Raw genomic sequence first — 21575 nt, forward strand, 5'->3', positions numbered from 1 at the left:
GCTTCCTCTGAGTAGAAACCAGCGAGGGAGCAGCTATAATTCCACAAAGAAGACTGTCACAAAAGACAGTGTCATCTAGAGAAATGAACTTGAATTAGGGTCAAAATTTGCTGGTTGATTCATTATCTCTTAAAGACATTCACCAGCATTCCACTGAGTACATTAAAATTTTTTTCATTAAAATATCAATATTGTGAGATATAGATATACTGATGGTTCAATTAGTATTTTTTATGCTACTCCTTATTTCAATTTTAATAACATTGTCTGTCTCCCATTTTCTCCTTCACCTTCCTCCTGTCTGACGGGCCTGCTGCGTTATTCTCCATGCTCAGCAAATGTTCACTTCAATTTATTTTGAGGAATAATGCTCCACATTCAGTTATTAATTTGAGAGTCATCATTTTTTTCTTATCATTTCTGTGCTTTTAATTTGCAGGTCAGATTTCATTAGCTTACCAATGGAGAAAGAAAAAAAATAAATGGGCTTAGATTCCTTTTTTTTGCTGTGAGAATATAATTATAGAGCAACACTCACATTTGTTCTGGGGAAAATTAATCTATTTTTAGCTATAAATTATATGCTGGAGATAAATATAAAATTAGCAGGCTGGAATTCACTGCTCACTGTCAGCCATGCGGGACCATTACACGGAGGCCTGTGTTCAGGTGCTGGAGAAGCAAATTTACATGTGTTCCTTATATGTGAGAACAGCTTATGAATAGACTTAAGAACTAATTTCAGGAGGGCCATTAAGTTATCTTTCTCTTTTAGGTGTGGTACAACCAGAAAGGCTTCCACTCCCTGCCTTCCTACCTAAATCATCTCAACAATCTTATTTTGTGGAGGCGCTTACCCCCGACCGCAGACTGGAGACAGTATGGTAATGTTATTCTGTGTGCATTTTCTAATTCACTACTTTCCAAAGACAGTGTTGTTAATGGGAAAGAATCACAAAAAGTTGTGAGCAGAAATGTGAAGAGTGATGCGAAGTTTCTATTTGGCAGCCAATCCGTGTAGAAGCGCGTACACATTGAGAGGCTGTGGTGGCTTTTGTGTGTGTGTGTCCTTCAGTGTCTTTACCTGTGAAGTTGTGACCTCAGCTGTGAGATGACAGGAGTTGAAGCTGACTAGAAAGCTCAGTCCCAGTGACTTAGCATCCTCCAGAAGCAAGAGTAATTGCTCTTTCTAAAGACACTATCGTGTGGTCCAGGTCACCATTACTGATGGGAAGGTGCTCATCGCTTACCATAATTTACTTTATGCTGAGCCCTCCACTCATCAGTCACCTTTGTTGACTATGAATTCACTCCCTGTGCTTTCTTCTTTTGGTAAACGACACGGGTCCATTTCTGGAACCCAGAGTGGATTTATTGGTTTAAGGGGATGTTATATGCTTCACTTGAGTAGTTTATCAAATTCATTCAGTTCTTTGGAAAAAAAAAAAGAAAGAGTGCAAGCAGATGTATAAATACCAGCAGGTCATAGCTGTCATAATTTATTTACATGATTTTTTTGAAGCATTAATTCACATAGAAATAAATGTTAAACCATTTCCCCAGTATGCCATGACTTTATTCCAAATTCATTCTGCCGTATTTGTTTTCCCCCCTCCACCAATTTTCAAAATAAAACAGGTTTAATTATTCTGTGGCACTGCAATTGTTTGGGGATGGCAGTGCATATAATATAAAAATGTGTATGCCCAAGTGAAGTAATAAAGAATAAAGAGTGCTATGGAAGAGGAATAGCAGAGTGGTGTTTATTGTGTCTGAAATGTACTAGGGGCATTAGATATTTTTATATCCATGGTCCCATTTAGTGTTTGTGTTAATTTGTAAGGTGGGTGGCATTTGCCTCTTTCACTGTTTAAAAACCTGAGATTCAGAGGAATCACCCATTACCTGCTTGTTAAGTGAAAGGGCCACAGTTCGGTTCTAGGTATGGCTGATAACACAGCCTTTGCCTTTCTGTTGCAACAAACTGAGAGGGTGCTTCTAATAGGCACAAATGGAACATGCTTCATGGAGGGGAACATGCTTCATGGAGGGGAACATGTTTCATGGAACATGGGGGGAACATGGAACATGCTTCATGAAGGGGAACATGCTTCATGGAGGGGAACATGCTTCATGGAGGGGAACATGTTTCATGGAACATGCTTCACGAAGGGGAACATGCTTCATGGAACATGCTTCATGGAGGGGAACATGCTTCATGGAGGGGAACATGCTTCATGGAGGGGAGCATGCTTCATGGAACATGCTTCATGGAACATGCTTCATGAAGGGGAACATGATTCATGAAGGGGAACATGCTTCATGGAGGGGAACATGTTTCATGGAACATACTTCATGAAGGGGAACATGCTTCATGGAGGGGAACATGTTTCATGGAAAATGATTCATGAAGGGGAATGTGCTTCATGGAGGGGAACATGTTTCATGAAAATGATTCATGAAGGGGATGGAGGGAACATGCTTCATGAAGGGGAACATGCTTCATGGAGGGGAACATGCTTCATGGAACATGCTTCATGTTTCAGGGAACATGCTTCATGAAGGGGAACATGTTTCATGGAACATGCTTCATGAAGGGGAACATGCTTCATGGAGGGTAATGTGTTTCATGGAACATACTTCATGAAGGGAACATGCTTCATGGAAACATGTTTCATGGAGGGGAACATGATTCATGAAGGGGAACATGCTTCATGGAACATGTTTCATGGAAACATGATTCATGAAAGGGAACATGATTCATGGAACATGCTTCATGGAGGGGAACATGCTTCATGGAGGGCAACATGTTTCATGGAACATGATTCATGAAGGGGAACGTGCTTCATGGAACATGCTTCATGGAGGGGAACATGCTTCATGGGGGGAGCATGCTTCATGGAACATGCTTCATGAAGGGGAACATGCTTCATGGAGGGGAACATGTTTCATGGAACATGATTCATGGAGGGGATCATGCTTCATGGAGGAGAGAATGCTTCATGGAACATGCTTCATAGAGGGGAGTGTGCTTCATGGAACATGCTGCATGGAACATGCTTCATGGAGGAGGTCACTAACACTGGATCAGGAACATGAGCAAAAGTGTGACTGATGTCAGGATGCTACCATGGGTACTAGTGGTGCTGATGTGAGAGAAGTCAGAACATCTGCTCAAGTTACTGGAGGAAGTTCCAGTTGACCTCATCCCGAGGGCGAGTGTACAGGAGGAGCACTGTTGATCTGTCTGAGAGGGCCTCTGAGGCCAGCTTCTGCTTGACCTTCACTGACAGGGGAGGATGATGGCCTTTATGCGGTGGGCAGCCAAAAGCCTTGGTCTGTATCTGGGAATGAGGATGACAGGATCCCAGGAGTGTGTCAGGAAGAATAATCTGAAGCCACATGGTAAAGGGAGGGGCCCTGGCTGCTGCCACATGCCCTGCTGGAAGGATGCTGCTCCCAACTTAGGAGTGACCCAGGTAAGGCCAGGACGCCTCAAGGCAAACAGGTGAAAATTATCAGCTTCAAAGAGGTGGGAGGAAAGGTTGAGCCTTTGGAGAAGGGAACAGGAAGAAAAATTAAGAATTTGACACCAGGACATTTAGAGGAAGAGCTTAAAGGATTAAAATATAAAGCTGAGCTTTTAGTAATGAATGATGTAGTGGTCAGTACTGATGACCTGGGAATGATTCAGGAGCAAGAGACAGAGTAAGGGATTTATACAAGTTCAGAGGTGGTGGGTTCATGTCACATGTCAGGTGAAAATACATGTGCAGCAGGATTCAGACAGCTGGAGAGATAAGGGCAGGAGAGGGGTCATGAATAAAAACCATTTAGCTCAAACTGACATGGAGACAGGAAAGTCGGGGTGAGAGAGGGTGGGAGTGGGAAGGAGGCAGAGGGGCTGTGGCCCCTGAGGTAAGAGATCTCGGCACAGAGTCCAGAGAAAGGTAGAGTGTCAGGAAGAGCAGGAAAAAAAAATCACCCAGTATTCCAGCATCTCCAGGAAAATGGGTGTGCGGTGCATTGGCTGGTGGCTTCTGTGGACTAGACGTGGGGACTTGTGGAGATAGAATCAGAGGGAAGGAGGGTGGTGAGGGAGGCCTTTTCAGGAATTTAGGAGGCCAGATGGATAAACTCTGCTCTGTGGGAGGTTGGCTGTGAGGAAGGATGATCAGGGAATGTGCGTGTCATGTGTGTGCATGTGCGTGTGCATGTGTGTGCATGCATGTGTGTGTGTGTGTGTGTACAGCTGCATGTAACATAAGCAGCGATTGGGCCTAGGGACAGTGTGACTAGCCCACAGGCGCCTGCCGATCGTGTCTTCTCCGTCCTGTTTTCTGGGGTCCCAGGCCTTCCTGGTGAGAGGGTCAGCTGAGAAGTGTCCACTGGTAGTAGACTTTCTGTTCCTTTGTTGTAAGGTTGTGTTGACTTGAAGAAGACATTTATTATCGGCTACTGGCAACTTCTTGAGCAGTATGTTATCTGTGTCACATCCCAGTTCCTCGTGGCATGAGTACGTGGTCCTCGTGGGAAGGAAGGTCTATGCAGTGAATCGGGAGCACAGTCCCTCGGGAGAATGTGTGGGGACCTGTCATAGCCAAGTGTTGATTAAGGACTCTGATGAGCAGGGCTCTGCACAGAAGCCCCTCCTCACACCCCTGTCTGTCTGTCTGTCTGCGATGGACAGACAGCGAGCTGTTAGCTTAGCCATTATGATGACTCAAGAGCTCATGGGCCATGGGACTCAGGTAGGGCCATGCAAGCGGAGCCTGAGTCCTGAGCCCAGCAGAACTGGGAACCTGATCAATGGGCATCTTGGCAACAACTGCTGATGAACCGCTCTGCATACAACATACCTGCTTCTTGTCTCCAAGGCCCTGGGTCCTGGCACACCTGGATGTCCCCGCCTTCAATGGAGGAGCTTTCTGAGCCCTGACCTAGCCTGCCCACCCTGCTGTGCCCCAGCAAATTTGCAGCTTGTCAGGGCCCCCCTGATTTTAAGCGTGAAACTCAATGTAAAGCAGGTGACTAGCCTCGCCCAGCACCTGGAGTCATCGTTAGATGACTGGCAGGCTGGTGGTGGTCTAGACGAGTAGACGTGTTCATGCACGGACTCTGCAGGGAGGCTCTTCCACGTGAGTCCACGTGTCCTGCTTGGTGACTGCCCACAGTGGCCTGGACATCTGTGGGTTCTGGGCAGAGCCATGCAGCTGGGGAGGGGGCAGGCGTGGATGTGGCCTCAGTTCATCTGAGGAGTGGGAGTTACAGAATGCGGCAACTCAGAGGCTTTGTTCTCATGTCAGCAGGATAGTCACACGGTAAGGTCAGACCCCGGGAGACAGTGAGGGACAGGGAGGCCTGGCGTGCTGCAGTCCATGGGGTCACAGAGTCGGACACAACTTGGCAACTGAAGAGCAACAACAGCAAGGTCATGTGATGATGTTTTTCTGGGTTCCGAGGGAAGTTAGAAGTCAGTTGAGGCCAAGTCCCCCCAGCCTGGACAGCTTCTTCCTGCGCCTCCCACCATCGGTCCATCTCTCTGCCCTTGGGATCCTGAATATTCTCAGTATCTGCACCACCTGCCCCTGTGTCAGCCTCGTGGGCGAGTCCCTGGACTCCCACTTGCCCCCAGCCCCACAGCCTCATGTCCTCTAAGTGCCCACGTCACCCACAGGATCCGTCCTTCAGATCACACACCCACCTGCCTTCCTGCATCTCCTATAATCAAATAAAACAGATTCCTCCTACAACCTGAGGCCCCCCACTTCTGGCCAGACAGCTCCTCCTGACTCTCTTTCTTCCGAATTCCTCTCTGCCACGTCCCTCCCTCCTTTCTTCTTGGTTCTTGAGAAGCCTGACTGTTTGTCATACCCTCCTGGATGAAATAATAATAAAACCTTCAAACCCAAACCCAAGTTCAGTCCTGCTTGCCCACCGCCGGCACCTCACTCCCCCTTCACGTTGTGCACACGTCTGCATCCGCCTGGCCCCAGTCTGGGTGCTCCCCTTGGAAAGTATTTTTGTTGAGATTTCACTGATAGTGATTCAAGAGTAAAGACATGGTGAAGATGCTGACGCTTTGCTGGGGGAAGCATTTCTAAAGCGGTGAGGTTGTCCTGGCCCTGTGTTCAGGCATCAGTGCCTGTGTTGGCTCCCACGTCAAAGGCCGCCTTCTAATCTGCTGCTGACCTGTCACTGCGCCCCGTTCCTGCCATGCTCCCCTCCTACCCTCTCTGTGGCCAGCACGTCACCCCACTGACCTGCTGCCCCTTCGGGCCTGGTTTCTGCTCAGCTTCTGTCCAGAGCACCTCTTTTCAGTCTTCTTCACCTTAAAAATTTCTGCCCAACTTTCTACATTAAAAAAACCAAAAAACTGTATTGAGATACGTTTGACATATGAAAAATTGTAAACACAATATAGACACCTTGATGAGTTTGGGGTAAGTATACACCCTAAAACCATCATCATGGTCAGGCCCCTAATGTTACCTTTGTCTCCCTTCTGTCCCACACATCTGTCTGTCCATCTGTCTATTTCCCTCTATCTCTCTACTGTCACTCTATGGTGGCTCAGACGCTAAGGAATCTGCCTGCAGTGCTGGAGACCTGGGTTCAATCCCTGGGTTAGGAAGGTCCCCGGCCTGGAGAATTCTGTGAATATTCATTGGAAAGACTTATGCTGAAGCGCCAATACTTTGTCCACCTGATGTGAAGAGCTGACTTATTAGAAAAGACCCTGATTCTGGGAAAGATTGAGGGCAGGAGGAGAAGGGGATGACAAAGGATGAGATGGCTGGATGGAATCATTGACTCAGTGGACATGAATTTGAGCAAACTCCAGATGATAGTGAAGGACAGGGAAGCCTGGCTTGCTGTGGTCCTGGGGGGGGGGCGGGTCACAAAGAGTCGGACATGACTTAGCAACTGAACAACTACAGCAATCTATTATCTATCTATCTATCCCTCTATTATCTATCAATTTATTTTGTGATTAAAAACATAAAATCAATCCTTTTAGCAGATTTGTAAATGCACAATGCAGTGCCTTAAACCCTAGGCTCTGCACAGACTAAGACTTACCGCTTGTATAATTAAAACTTTATACCTTTGACAAAACCCCTCATCTCCCTTCCTCCAGCACTTGATAACTACTATTCTATTCTCTGCTTCTAGGAGTTGAACTAGTTTAGAATTTTCATGTAAGTGGGATCATGTAGTATTTGTTCTTCTGAGTCTGACCTGATTACTTCAAGGAAACAATAAAATGAAAAGTCACCTTATGGAATGGGAGAAAATATTTGCAGACCATATAGCCCATGGACTTAATATCCAATACATATAACACCTTTGACTCAATAGCGAAATAAATGGGCAGAGGACTGAACAGATGTTTTTTAAAGAAGGCATGCAAACGGCCACATGGGCTGAACTGAGGGCACCTGGCTGAGTCGTACTTCGGTTACTGCGGCAGGGAGACAGACAGAGGGTGAGTGGGAGCCACAGTCAAGGGCGCCCCCCTTGCCTCCTCTCTGAACTCGGACACCGCTGCCCGGCACGACGGACACCTGAGTTGGGGGCAGGAAGTATGGTCCTACATCAGGAGCCAGAAGGAGCTTGTCCGTTCCTCCCACACCCCCCCTCCTCTGCTCCATACCCCACTTTCTGAATCCCCTTGGAGGGGACAGTTTGCAAAGGTGCTCTCAACCCCAGAGAGGGGAAGGTGACTGGGGCAGGGCACACATGGGAGCAATGATGTGCCCGCAGGTGGGGGTGAGATGAGCCTGTGAGCAGGAGGGAAGCAGGTTATGGGCTACTTTTTTTTTTTTTTTAACACAATACAATTTTAGTTATGGTAAGAGTAAGCCTCTCTACTCACAGGATTGTTTTAAGATCAAAGTAATTCCTACATAAGACGGTTTGGGGGAAACCATGCAGCCAAACAATTCCAGTTGCTGGTATTTTTCAGGAGGAAGTAATGAGCATATAATTTCAGAATTATCTTTAAAGCTATGCTTGTATAATGGTTTAAAATAGTTTTTAAAAATTATAGCAACATACATACCTCCAAGCAGGAATTTGATATAGTGGAATAGTGTAGAGAGACAATAGGTATCTATGTATATAACACACACACACACACACACACACACACACACACAGATTCAGAAATATTAATGGTGGCTTTTTCTCTGAGTAGATGAATCACAGAATGTTTAAAATTTTCTGTCTCATACAGTAAGTTATGAATTTTCTCCCATGTATGTATAACTCTTAAAAAAAAGACTGCTTGGAAAAAAAATTAGTGTTTCACAGTAAAAACAGCAATTAGATAGCTCTCCCCAGAATTTTTATCCTTAAAAATTTCACTGTTCAAAGCCTAGAATGGAACAGTAAATACAAGGCCACTTCCTCAGAGTGATCAGAAGGAAAATATGTTTAGCAGAGTTTCCTCACTACATTGCTTTTGATGGAATAAGATGCACACCCCCTAGGAATAAACCCCTGAGTCCTGGTGAGAGAGCCCAGGCCTGAGAACTGGAGGTCAGCTCAGATCGGTCCAGCAGAGTTTCTGCCCAAAGAGATGTCGGGTGTCAGGAACTGGCCGTCAGCACTGGCCTTCAGTTTGTTCAGAGATATTTGAGAGAGAAAATCCGGTCTCACCCAAGTGGAGGTGACGAGCTCCCTGTGCTGAGAGGGCCGTAGGCACTGAGGTGTCAGGACCAGCCCCTGGCCTCATTGAGTAGGAGTCAGAACAAAAGACAAAACCAGCTGTCAAACCCAGCACGGGGTCAGGGACCTGCCCCACGTCTCATGGAAGGAAGACACCGCACACACTGAGAAGGGGCTACCAAGGGAGCATCCTAGGATGAGCTCACGTCCGCACAGATCCAGGCAGATGTGTGAACTCATGAAACAGAGGAGAAGAGGTGCAGGAAAGCCAGCCCACGTTGCAGGGCTGGGGCAGAAGACAACTGCTGCGATGCGGATGGTGGCACACGCTTTCACTGGATGCAGAGTCACCGTACTGATTGCAAGTCTTCCTGTCCCGCCTGCAGTCTCCTCAGAGCACAGAGGGAAAGCATGATGTCATTAAACTGAGGAGGAGGAGGAGGAGGAGAGCTACTCGGATTAGGTAGAGAAAGAACACAGACAAATAATAATTAAAGTAACAAAGAATGATGAGAGAAGAAAACGTGCATCAGAACAAGACACCATGACTTTGGACAAACAAAGCGTTTGCCATAAATCAAGCAATATTCTCAAACTGGAAATGATGAGATAGAAATTATTGATAAAAAAAAATCTGATGATTTTTCTAAAGTTCAAAGCTAAAGAACAGTCTCTTTTACAAAGCTGTAACAGATTACTTTTGAAGTAATACAAATAAGATTGGCTTCTGACTTTAAAAAATTTCCTTTGACACCTGCTCTTGTACTCGGGGATTATTTAGAAGTGTGTTGTTTAAATTGTAGTCTTCTGGAATTTTCCTGTTACCTTTCTGTCATTGACTTTTTGTTTGGGTCATCATAGTTAGAGCACACACTCTGCATATTAATGATTTTATGTTGGCTGAGGTTTGTTTTATGGTTCAGGTGTGGTTTATCTTGGTGAAGTTTTCATGGGGGATGGAAAAAATGAGTATTCTGCTGTTGTTGGGTGGAGTGTTCTGTATATATCGATTAGGTTTTACTGCCTGTTTTTGTGGCTGAGTTCATCGGTACACTTGCTGATTTTCTGTCTGGTAGTTCTGTCATATGCTGAGTGGGGTGTACTGAAGTTCCCAAATATCATTGTGGATTTGTCTGTTTCTCCTTTCCACTGTGCCAATTTCCGCTTCATGTATTTTGAGGCTCTGATGGTTGGTACATAGTTATGTGTTCTGGGTGGACTAATTCATTAGTCACTGTGTAGCATTCCTCATTGTTACTATAATTTTACCTGCTGTTAAGTCTACTTTAATTGATATTAATACAAATTTTCCTGCTTTTTAAAATTAATATTTGCACAATATATCTTTTTGTTCTTTTATTTCTAGCCTATGTCATTATATCTGAAGTGAATTTTGTGTAGACAGGGTATAGTTGGATCTTATTTTTTAATCTACTCTTACCAATCTCTGCCACTGAATTGGCATATTGAGACCATTTATATTGAATGGATTTACATTTTGATTCTGACACTTTATTATTTGTTTTCTTTCTTCTGTTTTCTTTTTCATTCGTTCCTGTGAAGTATGGAACAGTTTTTGGGATTCTGTCTGGTTTAGCTGTCATATTTTGATTTTCTCCCCTGATCTAGTTTTCATAGTGATTCTCGGTGTTACAGTGTACACAGGTGACTAACTGGTTTTGGCATTTGCCACTTTGCTCTGTAGAAACATTCCTTGAACTTAGGCCCCTTAGGTCTCTCCATTCATAAATTATAACAGTCTTAAGTATTTACTTATAACTGAGTGCCATCTTATATCCTGTTCAAACTATTGCTTATGTCACAATCTGTGACTTGAGAAACTCATGTGATAAAGGCCAGTCTGCTATGTTTATCTCCATTTTTAACACATCCTGATGTTGTTCTGTCACTTCATGGGAAATAGATGGGGAAACAGTGTTAGACTTTATTTTCTGGGACTCCAAAATCACTGCAGATGGTGATTGCAGCCATGAAATTAAAAGACGCTTACTCCTTGGAAGGAAAGTTATGACCAACCTAGATAGCATATTCAAAAGCAGAGACATTACTTTGCCAACAAAGGTCTGTCTAGTCAAGGCTATGGTTTTTCCTGTGGTCATGTATGGATGTGAGAGTTGGACTGTGAAGAAGGCTGAGCGCCGAAGAGTTGATGCTTTTGAACTGTGGTGTTGGAGAAGACTCTTGAGAGTCCCTTGGACTGCAAGGAGATCCAACCAGTCCATTCGGAAGGAGATCAGCCCTGGGATTTCTTTGGAAGGAATGATGCTAAAGCAGAAACTCCAGTACTTTGGCCACCTCATGTGAAGAGTTGACTCATTGGAAAAGACTCTGGTGCTGGGAGGGATTGAGGGCAGGATGAGAAGGGGACAACAGAGGATGAGATGGCTGGATGGCATCACCGACTTGATGGACATGAGTTTGAGTGAACTCCGGGAGTTGGTGATGGACAGGGAGGCCTGGCGTGCTGCAATTCATGGGGTCGCAAAGAGTCAGACACGACTGACCGACTAAACTGAACTGAACTGAACTGATGTTGTTCTTTCCTTTTGGAAGTTCTAAGTCTTCTTCTGCTATGATTTCCCTTTTGCTTAGAAGATTGACTTTTGCTATTTTAGAGTGTAGGTTTCAGTTCAGTTCAGTTCAGTTGTTTAATCGTGTCCAACTCATTGTGACCCCATGGACTACAGCACGCCAGGCTTCCCTGTCCTTCACCAACTCCCAGAGCTTGCTCAAAGTAATGTCCATCGAGTCGGTGATGTCATCCAACCATCTCATCCTCTGTCGTCCCCTTCTCTTCTCACCTTCAATCTTTCCCAGCATCAGGGTCTTTTCTAATGAGTCAGTTCTTGACATCAGGTGGCCAAAATATTGGAATTTCAGCTTCAGCATCAGTCCTTCCAATGAATATTCAGGACTGATTTCCTTTAGGATGGACTGGTTGGATCTCCTTGCAGTCTCTCAAGGGACTCTCAAGAGTCTTCTCCAACACCACAGTTCAGAAACATCAATTCTTTGGTGCTCAGCTTTGTTTCTAGTCCAACTCTCACATCCATACATGACTACTGGAAAAACCATAGCCTTGACTAGATGGACCTTTGTTGGCAAAGTAATGTCTCTGCTTTTTAATATGCTATCTAGGTTGGTCATAGCTTTTCTTCTAAGGAGCAAGCATCTTTTAATTTCATGGCTGCAGTCACCATCTGCAGTGATTTTGGAGCCAAAAAAAAAAAAATAGGGTCTGTCACTGTTTCCATTGTTTCCCCATCTGTTTGCCATAAAGTGATGGGACTGGATGCCATGATCTTCGTTTTCTGAATGTTGAGCTTTAAGCCAACTTTTTCACTCTCCTCTTTCACTTTCATCAAGAAGCTCATTAGTTCTTGTCCGCTTTCTGCCATAATGGTGGTGTCATCTGTGTATCAGAGACTATTGATACATGGAATAACAGACTGGTTCCAAACTGGGAAAGGGGTACGTCAAGGATGTATATTGTCACTCTGCTTACTTAACTTATATGCAGAGTACATTATGTGAAATGCCAGGCTGGATGAAGCACAAGCTGGAATTACGATTTCTGGGAGAAATATCAGTCACCTCAGATAAGCAGAGAGGTTTATTAATGGCAAATTCTCTTTTCTTTCCACTGAGAATGTTTTAATTTCTCCTTCATTCTTGAAGTATATTTTCTTTGAATATATAACTCATGGCTGTCAATTAGAAAAGAAAATTCTGCACTTGAAAAATATGCCAATTTCTTTTGGATACCATGGTTCCAAATGAGGAATCAACTGTGTTTTGAGTTTGTGTTAACCATCTCTTTCTCTGGCTGATTTTAAGACCTTGTAAAATTATCTTTAATTTTTGGAAATTTAATTATAATACATTGTATGGATTTATTTGTGTTTTCCTGTTTGGGATTCACTGAAGTTTCATTTAGGATTAGCTCTGGACTTTGTAGGGTTACCTCTTCTGCCAGTGTAGCAAAGTTTTCAGCCATTATGTCTTCAAGTGCTTTTTCAGTCCCTCTCTTTTCTTCTTGGACTATGATAATAAAAATGTCAGGTCTTCTGTTAGTTTTCCATAGGTTCCTTAGTTTCTGGGATTTATTTTCTTTGTTTTTTAGCTTGGGTAAGTTCTGTTGTTCATCCTCTAACTCACTGATTCTATCATTCTATTTCCACCCAACTGTTGAGTATATCTAGTACATTTTTAAAATTTCTGTTACTTTCAGTTTTAGAATTCCCACATGATTATTTTTATCACTGCTATATTTTTTTTTTTACTGATACACTAAAATATTTTTTACATTTAAAGAGAATTCACAATTACATGCTGAAACACCTTTATGCTCTGTGTTGTCAGATAATTCTCACATCCTGACTCATCTCAGTGTTGGTGTCTGTTCATTGTCTTTTCTCTTTCAAGTTGTGATTATTCTGGTTCTTGTTATGAAGGATATTCTAAATTGAATCCTGGACATTTTGGATGCTAAATTATTAGATTATGAATCCAATGAAGTGGTTTGGTTTGGTTTTTAAGCAGGCAGTCCTTGTTGAAATCTAGCCTAAGAACGAGGTAGATAATGTATGTTGAATGTACCCCTGGGCCCTGCAACAGATCTGCCTTGTTTTGGAGAGTGGGCTCAGATATACTGAGCCTGGCGAATAAGGCACCAACATGCACTGTCTCATTGCTCCCAATTGAGGGTTTAAGTTCATCTCCCAGAGGCCCCTTGGCATTCCAAGTGCCCCACCTCACAGCCCCCTTAGTCTCAGTGGTGCTGGTGGGATGGAGGCATGGCCCCTGAAGGGCTGTAGGGCGGGACTGAGCGTGGTGGTGAAGCAGGGCGCTGGCAGCCCTGCCCCACGTGGCCACGTTGTTGGTGCCCCAGGTGGATCGGGGCTGGGCTTCCTGCTGCCTTACTGCGCTCCGCCTCCCTCAGTCAGTCTCACTGGCCAGGTGTGGGAAAAGGCTCAGCTCACCTTTGGATGCTGGCAGGGGATCCATGGTGCCAGCTGTCTCTATAGGTAGGAGGGGATCCACTTGCAGATGGGACCTGCTGTAGGACAGTTTTCCTAGAGACTTTTGGCTGGAATGGCGGGTGGAGTGGATATTGCCAGGAGGGTTTTCTTTCACTGGGCCACACTTTTCTGACTTGCTGGCTTCTTGGAGCCAGCACAGACAGAATGTCTTTCCCTGCTGGCTGTTCCCACTTGGAGTTAGCGCTTGTCTGGGTGTGTGGGGGCAGTGAGTAACCCGGGGACACGCAGTGTCCTTCCCTGTGTCCTCAGATCTGCCTGTCACAGCTTGCTCTGAGTTCTGTTGTGTGATGGCCAAGGGTTTGTGGTCTCACAAGGGAGTGGAGGAGCCACAATTTGATTTCTGACTCTAACCATAGTCTCCAAGGCAGCAGGTCCTGTAACACTGCCTATAGAACATGGTGGGAAAAAGCCAGGCACCCAAACTCCTGCTCAGTGGTAAAGAATCCACTTGCAATGCAGGAAATCTGGGTTTGATCCCTCAGTTGGGAAGATGCCCTGGAGAAGGGAATGGCCACCCACTCCAGTATTCTTGCCTGGAGAATCCCATGGACAGAGGAGCCTGGCGGGCTACAGTCCATGGGGTCGCAAAGAGTTGGACACGAGTGAACTGTTAACACTTTGACCAAACTCCATACATTGTGAAAGTGTTGCTTGTAAAGTAAAGAGACCACAGAAATACCCTTCTGTGGGATGTAGCTCAGAAGCATATCATCAATATTCCTAGGGAAAACGAATGCCCAAAGACAGTCATGTAAGGGATTCATCAGGAATAATATCACAGAAATATTGAATCCATAGAGTGAATAAAATAATTTGGTGAACATCAATTCTAGTGAAGCATATAGATTATGCACATGTTTGCATACATGTAGCAAAAAATTGTTTTTGGAGAATCCCAGGGACGGGGGAGCCTGGTGGGCTGCTGTCTATGGGGTCGCACAGAGTCGGACACGACTGAAGCGACTTAGCAGCAGTAGCAGTAGCAGCAGCAAAAAATTAATTGAAGGTCATGAATGAGCCATGAAATAGAAGATACCTAAAGTGAAATATAATTTAATAATAATGTGTGTATGGACTAAACCTTGGACATTTTGAAATGATTAATATCAAAATGCAAATAGTATTTAATTCTGGTTGGTTTGGGGGTGGATTATGGTTTAATTTTACTCTCTACCCTATTCTTTATCTAAAATCTTTTATGATTGGCATCTACTACTCAGTAAGCATAATAATTAATCTTACTATTGATAACAAAATCTTTTTTTTCCAGAAGAGATTAAGAGAAAGAAGAGACAGAGAGAAAGCCATCAAAATGCCTTCTAGTCAGAAAAGTTCATACATTTCTCTTACTACTCTGTCAGATTAAATAAACTCTTCCATCTCTCATAGTGAATTAATTAAAAGAACAAAAACTTTTGCCCATGAGTTGATGCCAAAGCCAGTCTTTTCTTTAGGTGTAGATGTTTACAGACATCTGGGCATTAGTACTTGCAAAGGTAAGTTTTACAGAAGAAATGAACCCAAAAGTGACTGCTTGAATTGGAGACAAGTTAAGTACTTTGCTATTGTAATGAATATTGGACAAAAGCACAGATGTGCATTTTTACAAATGACACATATACAGACTCTGGAAACCATAGAAGACGTGGTCTAATGAAAAGACTAAAAACTAATTTTATACATTTGTACATTGCCATGGGCCAATTCTTAGAAAAGCTGGACTATAAATGGCAAGAATAATCAAAGAAAAATCAGGCAAGTGTATTCAAAATGTACTTTTTGAAACGTCGTTTCTGAAAGCCTTTGGAAGAGACATGTGAGTGATTTCCTTTCATCCTGTGCAGTGCTGGAACCATGGTCCTTCTCGAGGAGCCTGGGCCTTTCCCTCATAATCAGCTCCGAGTTGTTGCCTAAGCGCAGCTCTGAGTACACGTGATGTGACGGAAACAAAACCCAGTTACAGGGCTTGCTGTTGCAGTTCCATGGTTCCTACAGCAAGGGCATCACAGGCTGTAAATGCAGACAGTGGATGAGCTGGGCTCCAGGTAGTCAGGATTGTGGCTGTCGCTCGCCTACTGATTGTGTTTGGCCTTAGGTGGCTCAGATGGTAAAGAATCTGTCTACAATGCAGGAGACCCAGGTTCGATCCCTGGATCAGGAAGATATTCTGGAGAAGGGAATGGCAACCCACTCCAGTGTTCTTGCCTGGAAAATTCTATGGACAGAGGAGCCTGGCAGGCTACAATCCATGGGGTCACAAAAGAGTCAGACATGACTTTCTCTTAGAGAGGCCACTGGAGCCTCCTCCACCTCAGTTTCCTCCCTCCTCTCAAGCCTCCTCTCAACTCTGCAGCTTCTGAGCGGCTGGCTACAGCCTCTCCATCACGTTAGAGAATTCACTAGAAGCTCACAGAACTCAGGGAAGCCCTGGCCCTACAATCACAGTGTTATTCTGTTACAAAGACTGCAAGTCAGAAACACCAGCCAAATACAAAATGCTGAAGATGCAACCTCCTGCCTCAGAGGTCAGGCTGGCCCACAGTTTCAACCCTCTAATCATATGCTTTTTTTATCTCTTCTGAATCTACCTCCTTGGACTAACTTCTAGAACATTGTAGACCAAGTCCATCTTCTGTGCTTATGACAATCCTCTAGCCACCTGAAGGCATTTTCAGGCTCCCTCTTGCTTCAGGGGTTATTTTCAGGTTAGTCAAGTCCAGTGTTCTCCCGTGTTGCTAAAATAAAATATTTTCCAAGCTGCTTGTCAGCGAGCTGCATTTTTCTAGATGTTTTCTCGTCTAGAACGTGCTGTTCATCCATGTAGCCCTGAGTGTCGCACGGCATTGCCAATGCCTGGTGGGACCCTTGCCAGGTTTTGGCTGGATCTGCATGTTTTGAGCACAGTCCTCAGTCCCTTAGCTGCTGGGCCACCTCTCAACAGGGCTGGTGGATGCTGAACCGCTTGTCAGGTGACTCAGCACCTGCAGGAGCCGGAGCTGGAGGATACCTAAGGAGGGGGAAGAGCCTTGTTCCGGCAGAGAAAGACAGAAGAGGGGGTGTCAGTGGTCCCGATAGGCAAGTGGTCAAGAGCAGCAGAGTTGGCTCATGGCAGATGCGTATGTACATCATGTCTAGGGGCTGGGAAACCCACTCCGGGCATTTGGTACACAGGCTGAGAGTCTGTGGGAGAGCAGCCAGACAACATTAATTTAGAGTCCAGAAATGGTTCTGGAAAGCTGGACCAGTAGCTCCCACTGTTCTCTCTGCTGTGAAAGCTGTTGCTTTGGTGTGTGGCTGAGCCCAGGGTGGGAGGAGAGAAGCCTGGAGTGGGAAGGAGGCACGGGGGTGGACAGGGATCAGGGTGCCTGGTGGCAGGGCTGGTGGGACCCTGGCTTCTATTGTCTCTTCTGGCACCAAGCTCTTTAATTATGTTTACTTCTGCCCCATGTGTTTCCATAAATATTTGGCATGCTGTCATAAGAGAGTGCAAAATACAGATCACTGGCTAGAGCCACCAGAGGAGGAGACGTGTAGGGGAGCTGGGTGAGATGGGGCAAGGATGCAGTGATGAGCTCCATGTGCAGCTGCGCCTCAGCTCTGCACCTCTGAGATGACCAGTCAGAACAGGAAAAAGGGTTGGTCTTTATCGTTGACAGTAAGACGAGATGCCTGATGCCCTGGAGTTCTTCTGGATACAACACTGATGGAGTTTGCTGGGGTGGGGAGCACACATGGATGTCTCAAAAGCCTTCATGATGAAATCCTGTTTTTTAAAAAATGATTTTATTTTTAATTGGAGGGTAATTACTTTACAATATTATTATGGTTTCTGCCATACATCTCCATGCATCAGCCCTAGGTACACACAAACCTATTGATACTTTTGAACTGTGGTGTTGGAGAAGACTCTTGAGAGTCCCTTGGACTGCAAGGAGATCCAGCCAGTCCATCCTAAAGGAGATCAGTCCTGAATATTCATTGGAAGGACTGATGCTGAAGCTGAAACTCCAATACTTTGGCCACCTGATGCAAAGAACTGACTCATTTGAAAGGACCCTGATGCTGGGAATGATTGAAGGCAGGAGGAGAAGGGGATGACAGAGGATGAGATGGTTGGATGGCATCACCGACTCAATGGATATGAATTTGAGCAAGCTCTGGGAGTTGCTGAAAGACAGGGAAGCCTGGCGTGCTGCAGTCCATGGGGTCGCAAAGAGTCAGACACGACTGAGACTCAGCGACTGAATTGAATTGAACTAATACACGAACCTAGAGCCTATCAAGGAGAGTGAAGTCAGAAAGAGGCAAATATTGCGTATTAACGTATATATATGGAGTCTATAAAGATGGTACAGATGATGAAGTCCTTTTAATCAACAAGTTGATGGCAAGTTCTCCATATTAGCTACTGTGGTTACAGCAATTAAAAGCCTCAAAAAACTAACAAAGCAAAAAACAAAACAATCCCCAAAGCAAAGCTGGGCCAATGGAGTGTTTCAGGTTTCTGTCTAGACTTGGCTTGATTTGGAGGAGAAGTTTTGAGTATTTCAGTGGTTTCCATGAAGGAATACCCTTGGTGTATTGTTGTTTGGTCTTCTTGAGCCTGGCTCCCCACAGTAAACCACGGGTAACACATTACCCGGGCCACAGTGACGGACAGTCCGTCGCTGTGACGTGTTAGCACTGAGGCTAGCGTGTAGGGCAGATGTGTTCAGTACCTGTGGGTGGTTTCTGGGAGCAGTGGCTGCAGAAGTTCTAGTGCACGCTGGTTGACCTGCTGGCTGCGACTCGCCGTTGTCCAGGTGGAGGGACTGGCCCTGGCCAGGTGGGCAGGCAGCACTGGGCACAGTGCCTCGGGTGGCTAGCAGGGGGGGCTGTCCCTGGACCGCAGGCTGGGCTCTCTCACTCATTTTCAACTTGTCTTTCGTAGGAATCACGCTCTACAGCCACCCGTATGGAGGGGCCTTACTGAACGAGGACAAGATGTGAGTTGAAGGAACAGAGGGAGGGCTGGCTAAGGAAGAGCATCTTGGGGTTGGTAGGGGTGCTTCTCATCCCTCTTCTCATCTGTGAGTGATGCTGGCAGATGCACTGAGTGGAGCAAGACTTGGGCGTTGAGTGCAAAGCGTGAGGACAGGGATGAGTGAAGGAGGGCGTGCATCGGCTGAGTCTAAAAGGGATGCGCGTGTTGTATGGCTTAGTTCCAGGTGGAAGTTGTTCTGAGGGGATGATTCACCAGAGCCCATGGGACCCAACATCTTTCTCAAGTGAAGATTATAAGCACAGTGTTTACTGAGGTCACCATAACAATGCATCTTGACAGCTCCCGTGAGTCTTTCCTCGATGTCCACATGGAGATGGTGCTAGTGAGCCCCTTTATGTACAGACCCGAGAGTCTTCTCCTCCCCGTCTCCCTTCTCTGCCACACAGTGAGCAAACCTTTAGTGAAAAATGGGTGACAAGAAAAAGTATTATTTATGCACTTCCTGTGACTTACCAGACGGGGTGGGAGGACATCGATCTGCCTGATGGGCGACCTCCCCTCACGTCCTGAACATGGCAGGTGGTCCTCACGCTTGCATGTGGACTCTTGGGGTCCTTTCTTTACCTGACGCCTGCCCCGGATTCTAGGCGTGGGCCTGTCAACTTCGGTTATACAGTAAGACGTGATGGACGGTTTGAGCTGAGCCATTCAGTCGGGCTCTGACCATCCCCGAGGAGGAGGTGGTGGTGGGCCAGAGGTGTTAGCGATGCTCCAGTTAAAAATGGCCCAGGAAGCACAGTGCGTGTCATCGCCGAGCACCACCATCTATGCAGAGCTTCAGTGCTTTGAGAGCTTAGGTTCCGAGGTGGGCTGATCGCCTCCCTGCTCCCATGGGAGCTGCTGTCCAGTGAGGTGGCCCCAAGTGGGCAGAGGGCACAGCTCAGCACGCAGGCCAGGTGGCAGGGGTCATCCGTTTTACCTGAGCGCAGACTCAGTGTCATGTCAAGGCTCTGAGTGGGCAGACGGGCACCTGCGGGAACCCTTCACTCTCCTCTATGTCCTCTGGATGCTGGGAGCTGTAACCCAGGCCTTGAAAGGTCATCAAGGGGATTTAGTAAGAGAATCCACACCCTTAGCCAATATGCTGGCTGGTCCGGTTTATTTATTTTTTTTCCTTTGAGGAGAGATATATATATTCACAGTGTAGGCAGAGCTCACTGGCTATTTGAAAAGTAAATGAATGAATCTGCATTTTTAATTTTTACCTCACTTTCTTACAGTAAAATAAAATCCATATGAAACAAACACTTAAAAGTAAAACTTTAAGATAATGAAAGAAAATGTCTGAATATTTTTGTAATTTTCATGAACTAAAATTTTCTAAGCCCAATGCAAAGCCTATAAAGTTAAAGAATATATTATATAAATTATATAAATATATATATTCAAAAGTAGAAAGTAAGTCTGTCAAGAAATAAACTTTAAAAAGTGAAGAGAAAACAAAAATATTTACAACACATCTGGCAACAGCTAGTTTTATTGAGATTGTAGGACCTTCTTATAAGTCAGTAGAGAAAGGATGAAAGATCTTTTTTTTTCACTTTTTAAAGAAAGTAAGTGAAAGATTCTTTAAATTCTGTCATGCTTTACAGTTTTCAGAAGTTTCACACATATGATTTCATATCATCCCATAATAATTTTTCCCCACCCTGTCCTCCCTTCGGGCTGCCCTGGTGCTCAGGTGGTAAAGAATCTGCCCGCAGTGCAGGAGACGTGAGTTCTATCCCTGGGTTGGAAAGATCTGCTGGAGAAGGGAGTGGCAACCCACTCCAGTATTCTTGCCTGGAGAATCCCATGGACAGAGGAGCCTGGCAGGCTACAGTCCACAGGGTTGCAAAAAGTCAGTCCTCCCCATCCCTGTAACCATTCAACTGATAACTAGCAGTTCACTGACTGTGGCAGCAGGAGAAGCCCCGGGTCCCTGTCAGCCGCTGATGCCTGTTCTGCTCCTGCCCGCAGCCTGGAGAGCATCCGCCAGTGCGGTGTCGCTCTGTGCATCGTGCTTGGCTTCTCCATCCTCTCTGCGTCCATCGGCAGCTCCGTGGTGCGGGACAGGGTGACCGGGGCCAAGAGGCTGCAGCACGTGAGCGGCCTGGGCTACAGGACCTACTGGCTCACACACTTCCTGTTTGACATGGTAAGTCTCTGGCGCTGTCCCTCTGTGTCCCTGCACCCCCGGGAGGCGTGTGTGCGTGCGTGTGTGTGTGTGTGTGTCTCCACCTTGCTGGCCAGTTCCTGGGAGCACATTTGACGTTAAGCCTCCTCTCTGCACTTCCCAGTCATGTTGCTTCTGAGGAGGGGAAGATGGATATAAGCTGGGATCTGTGCAGCTGTGGGGACAAAAGATGTAATTCCCACCCAGACGAAATGCACAGAACTGTATAAGAGATGAACTAGCAGGAAGACGGTTAAAACCCAGCATTGCAATCAGCACAAGAAATGGAAATTAAGGTGTTGTGAGAACCCCAAAGAGAAGGAGATTCACCCAAATCGAGGTAGCCAGGGATGCTTTCCTGCAGGATGCAGTGTGTGCACAGAGAATGAGAGAAGCGAGAGGAAGAAAACTATTCAAAGCAGGCTGACTCAGGAGCAGGGCAGACCAAAGGGGACTGAAAGCTGATTTTAGGAGAGGTGGCCGTTAAGGAGAACACCAGCAGGGCAGGCGAGCACAGCAAAACCCTGCATGGGGTGTGTGTCCTAACACCGTGGGGCGTGCTGAGCGGCTCGCACTCTAACGTGGGTGAGGAGTGGGTGATCTCATCCATCCCTGCTGTTTAAACAGTGCCCTCCTTGGA

At 45.6% G+C, this 21575-nt stretch overlaps 1 protein-coding gene across 1 annotated transcript in view; it reads left to right on the plus strand.

The window, feature by feature from the left end:
• Positions 1-21575, plus strand: part of ABCA13 (ATP binding cassette subfamily A member 13) — a 351879-nt gene that overhangs the window by 211503 nt on the left and 118801 nt on the right. Inside the window, exons 44-46 of the mRNA XM_070368866.1 lie at positions 776-884; positions 18667-18721; positions 20740-20917. Coding sequence (XP_070224967.1) covers positions 776-884; positions 18667-18721; positions 20740-20917 — 342 coding nt within the window. The remainder of the gene's footprint in view (positions 1-775; positions 885-18666; positions 18722-20739; positions 20918-21575) is intronic.

Source organism: Bos mutus, chromosome 4 (assembly GCF_027580195.1).
Source record: "Bos mutus isolate GX-2022 chromosome 4, NWIPB_WYAK_1.1, whole genome shotgun sequence".
NCBI lineage: Eukaryota > Metazoa > Chordata > Mammalia > Artiodactyla > Bovidae > Bos > Bos mutus.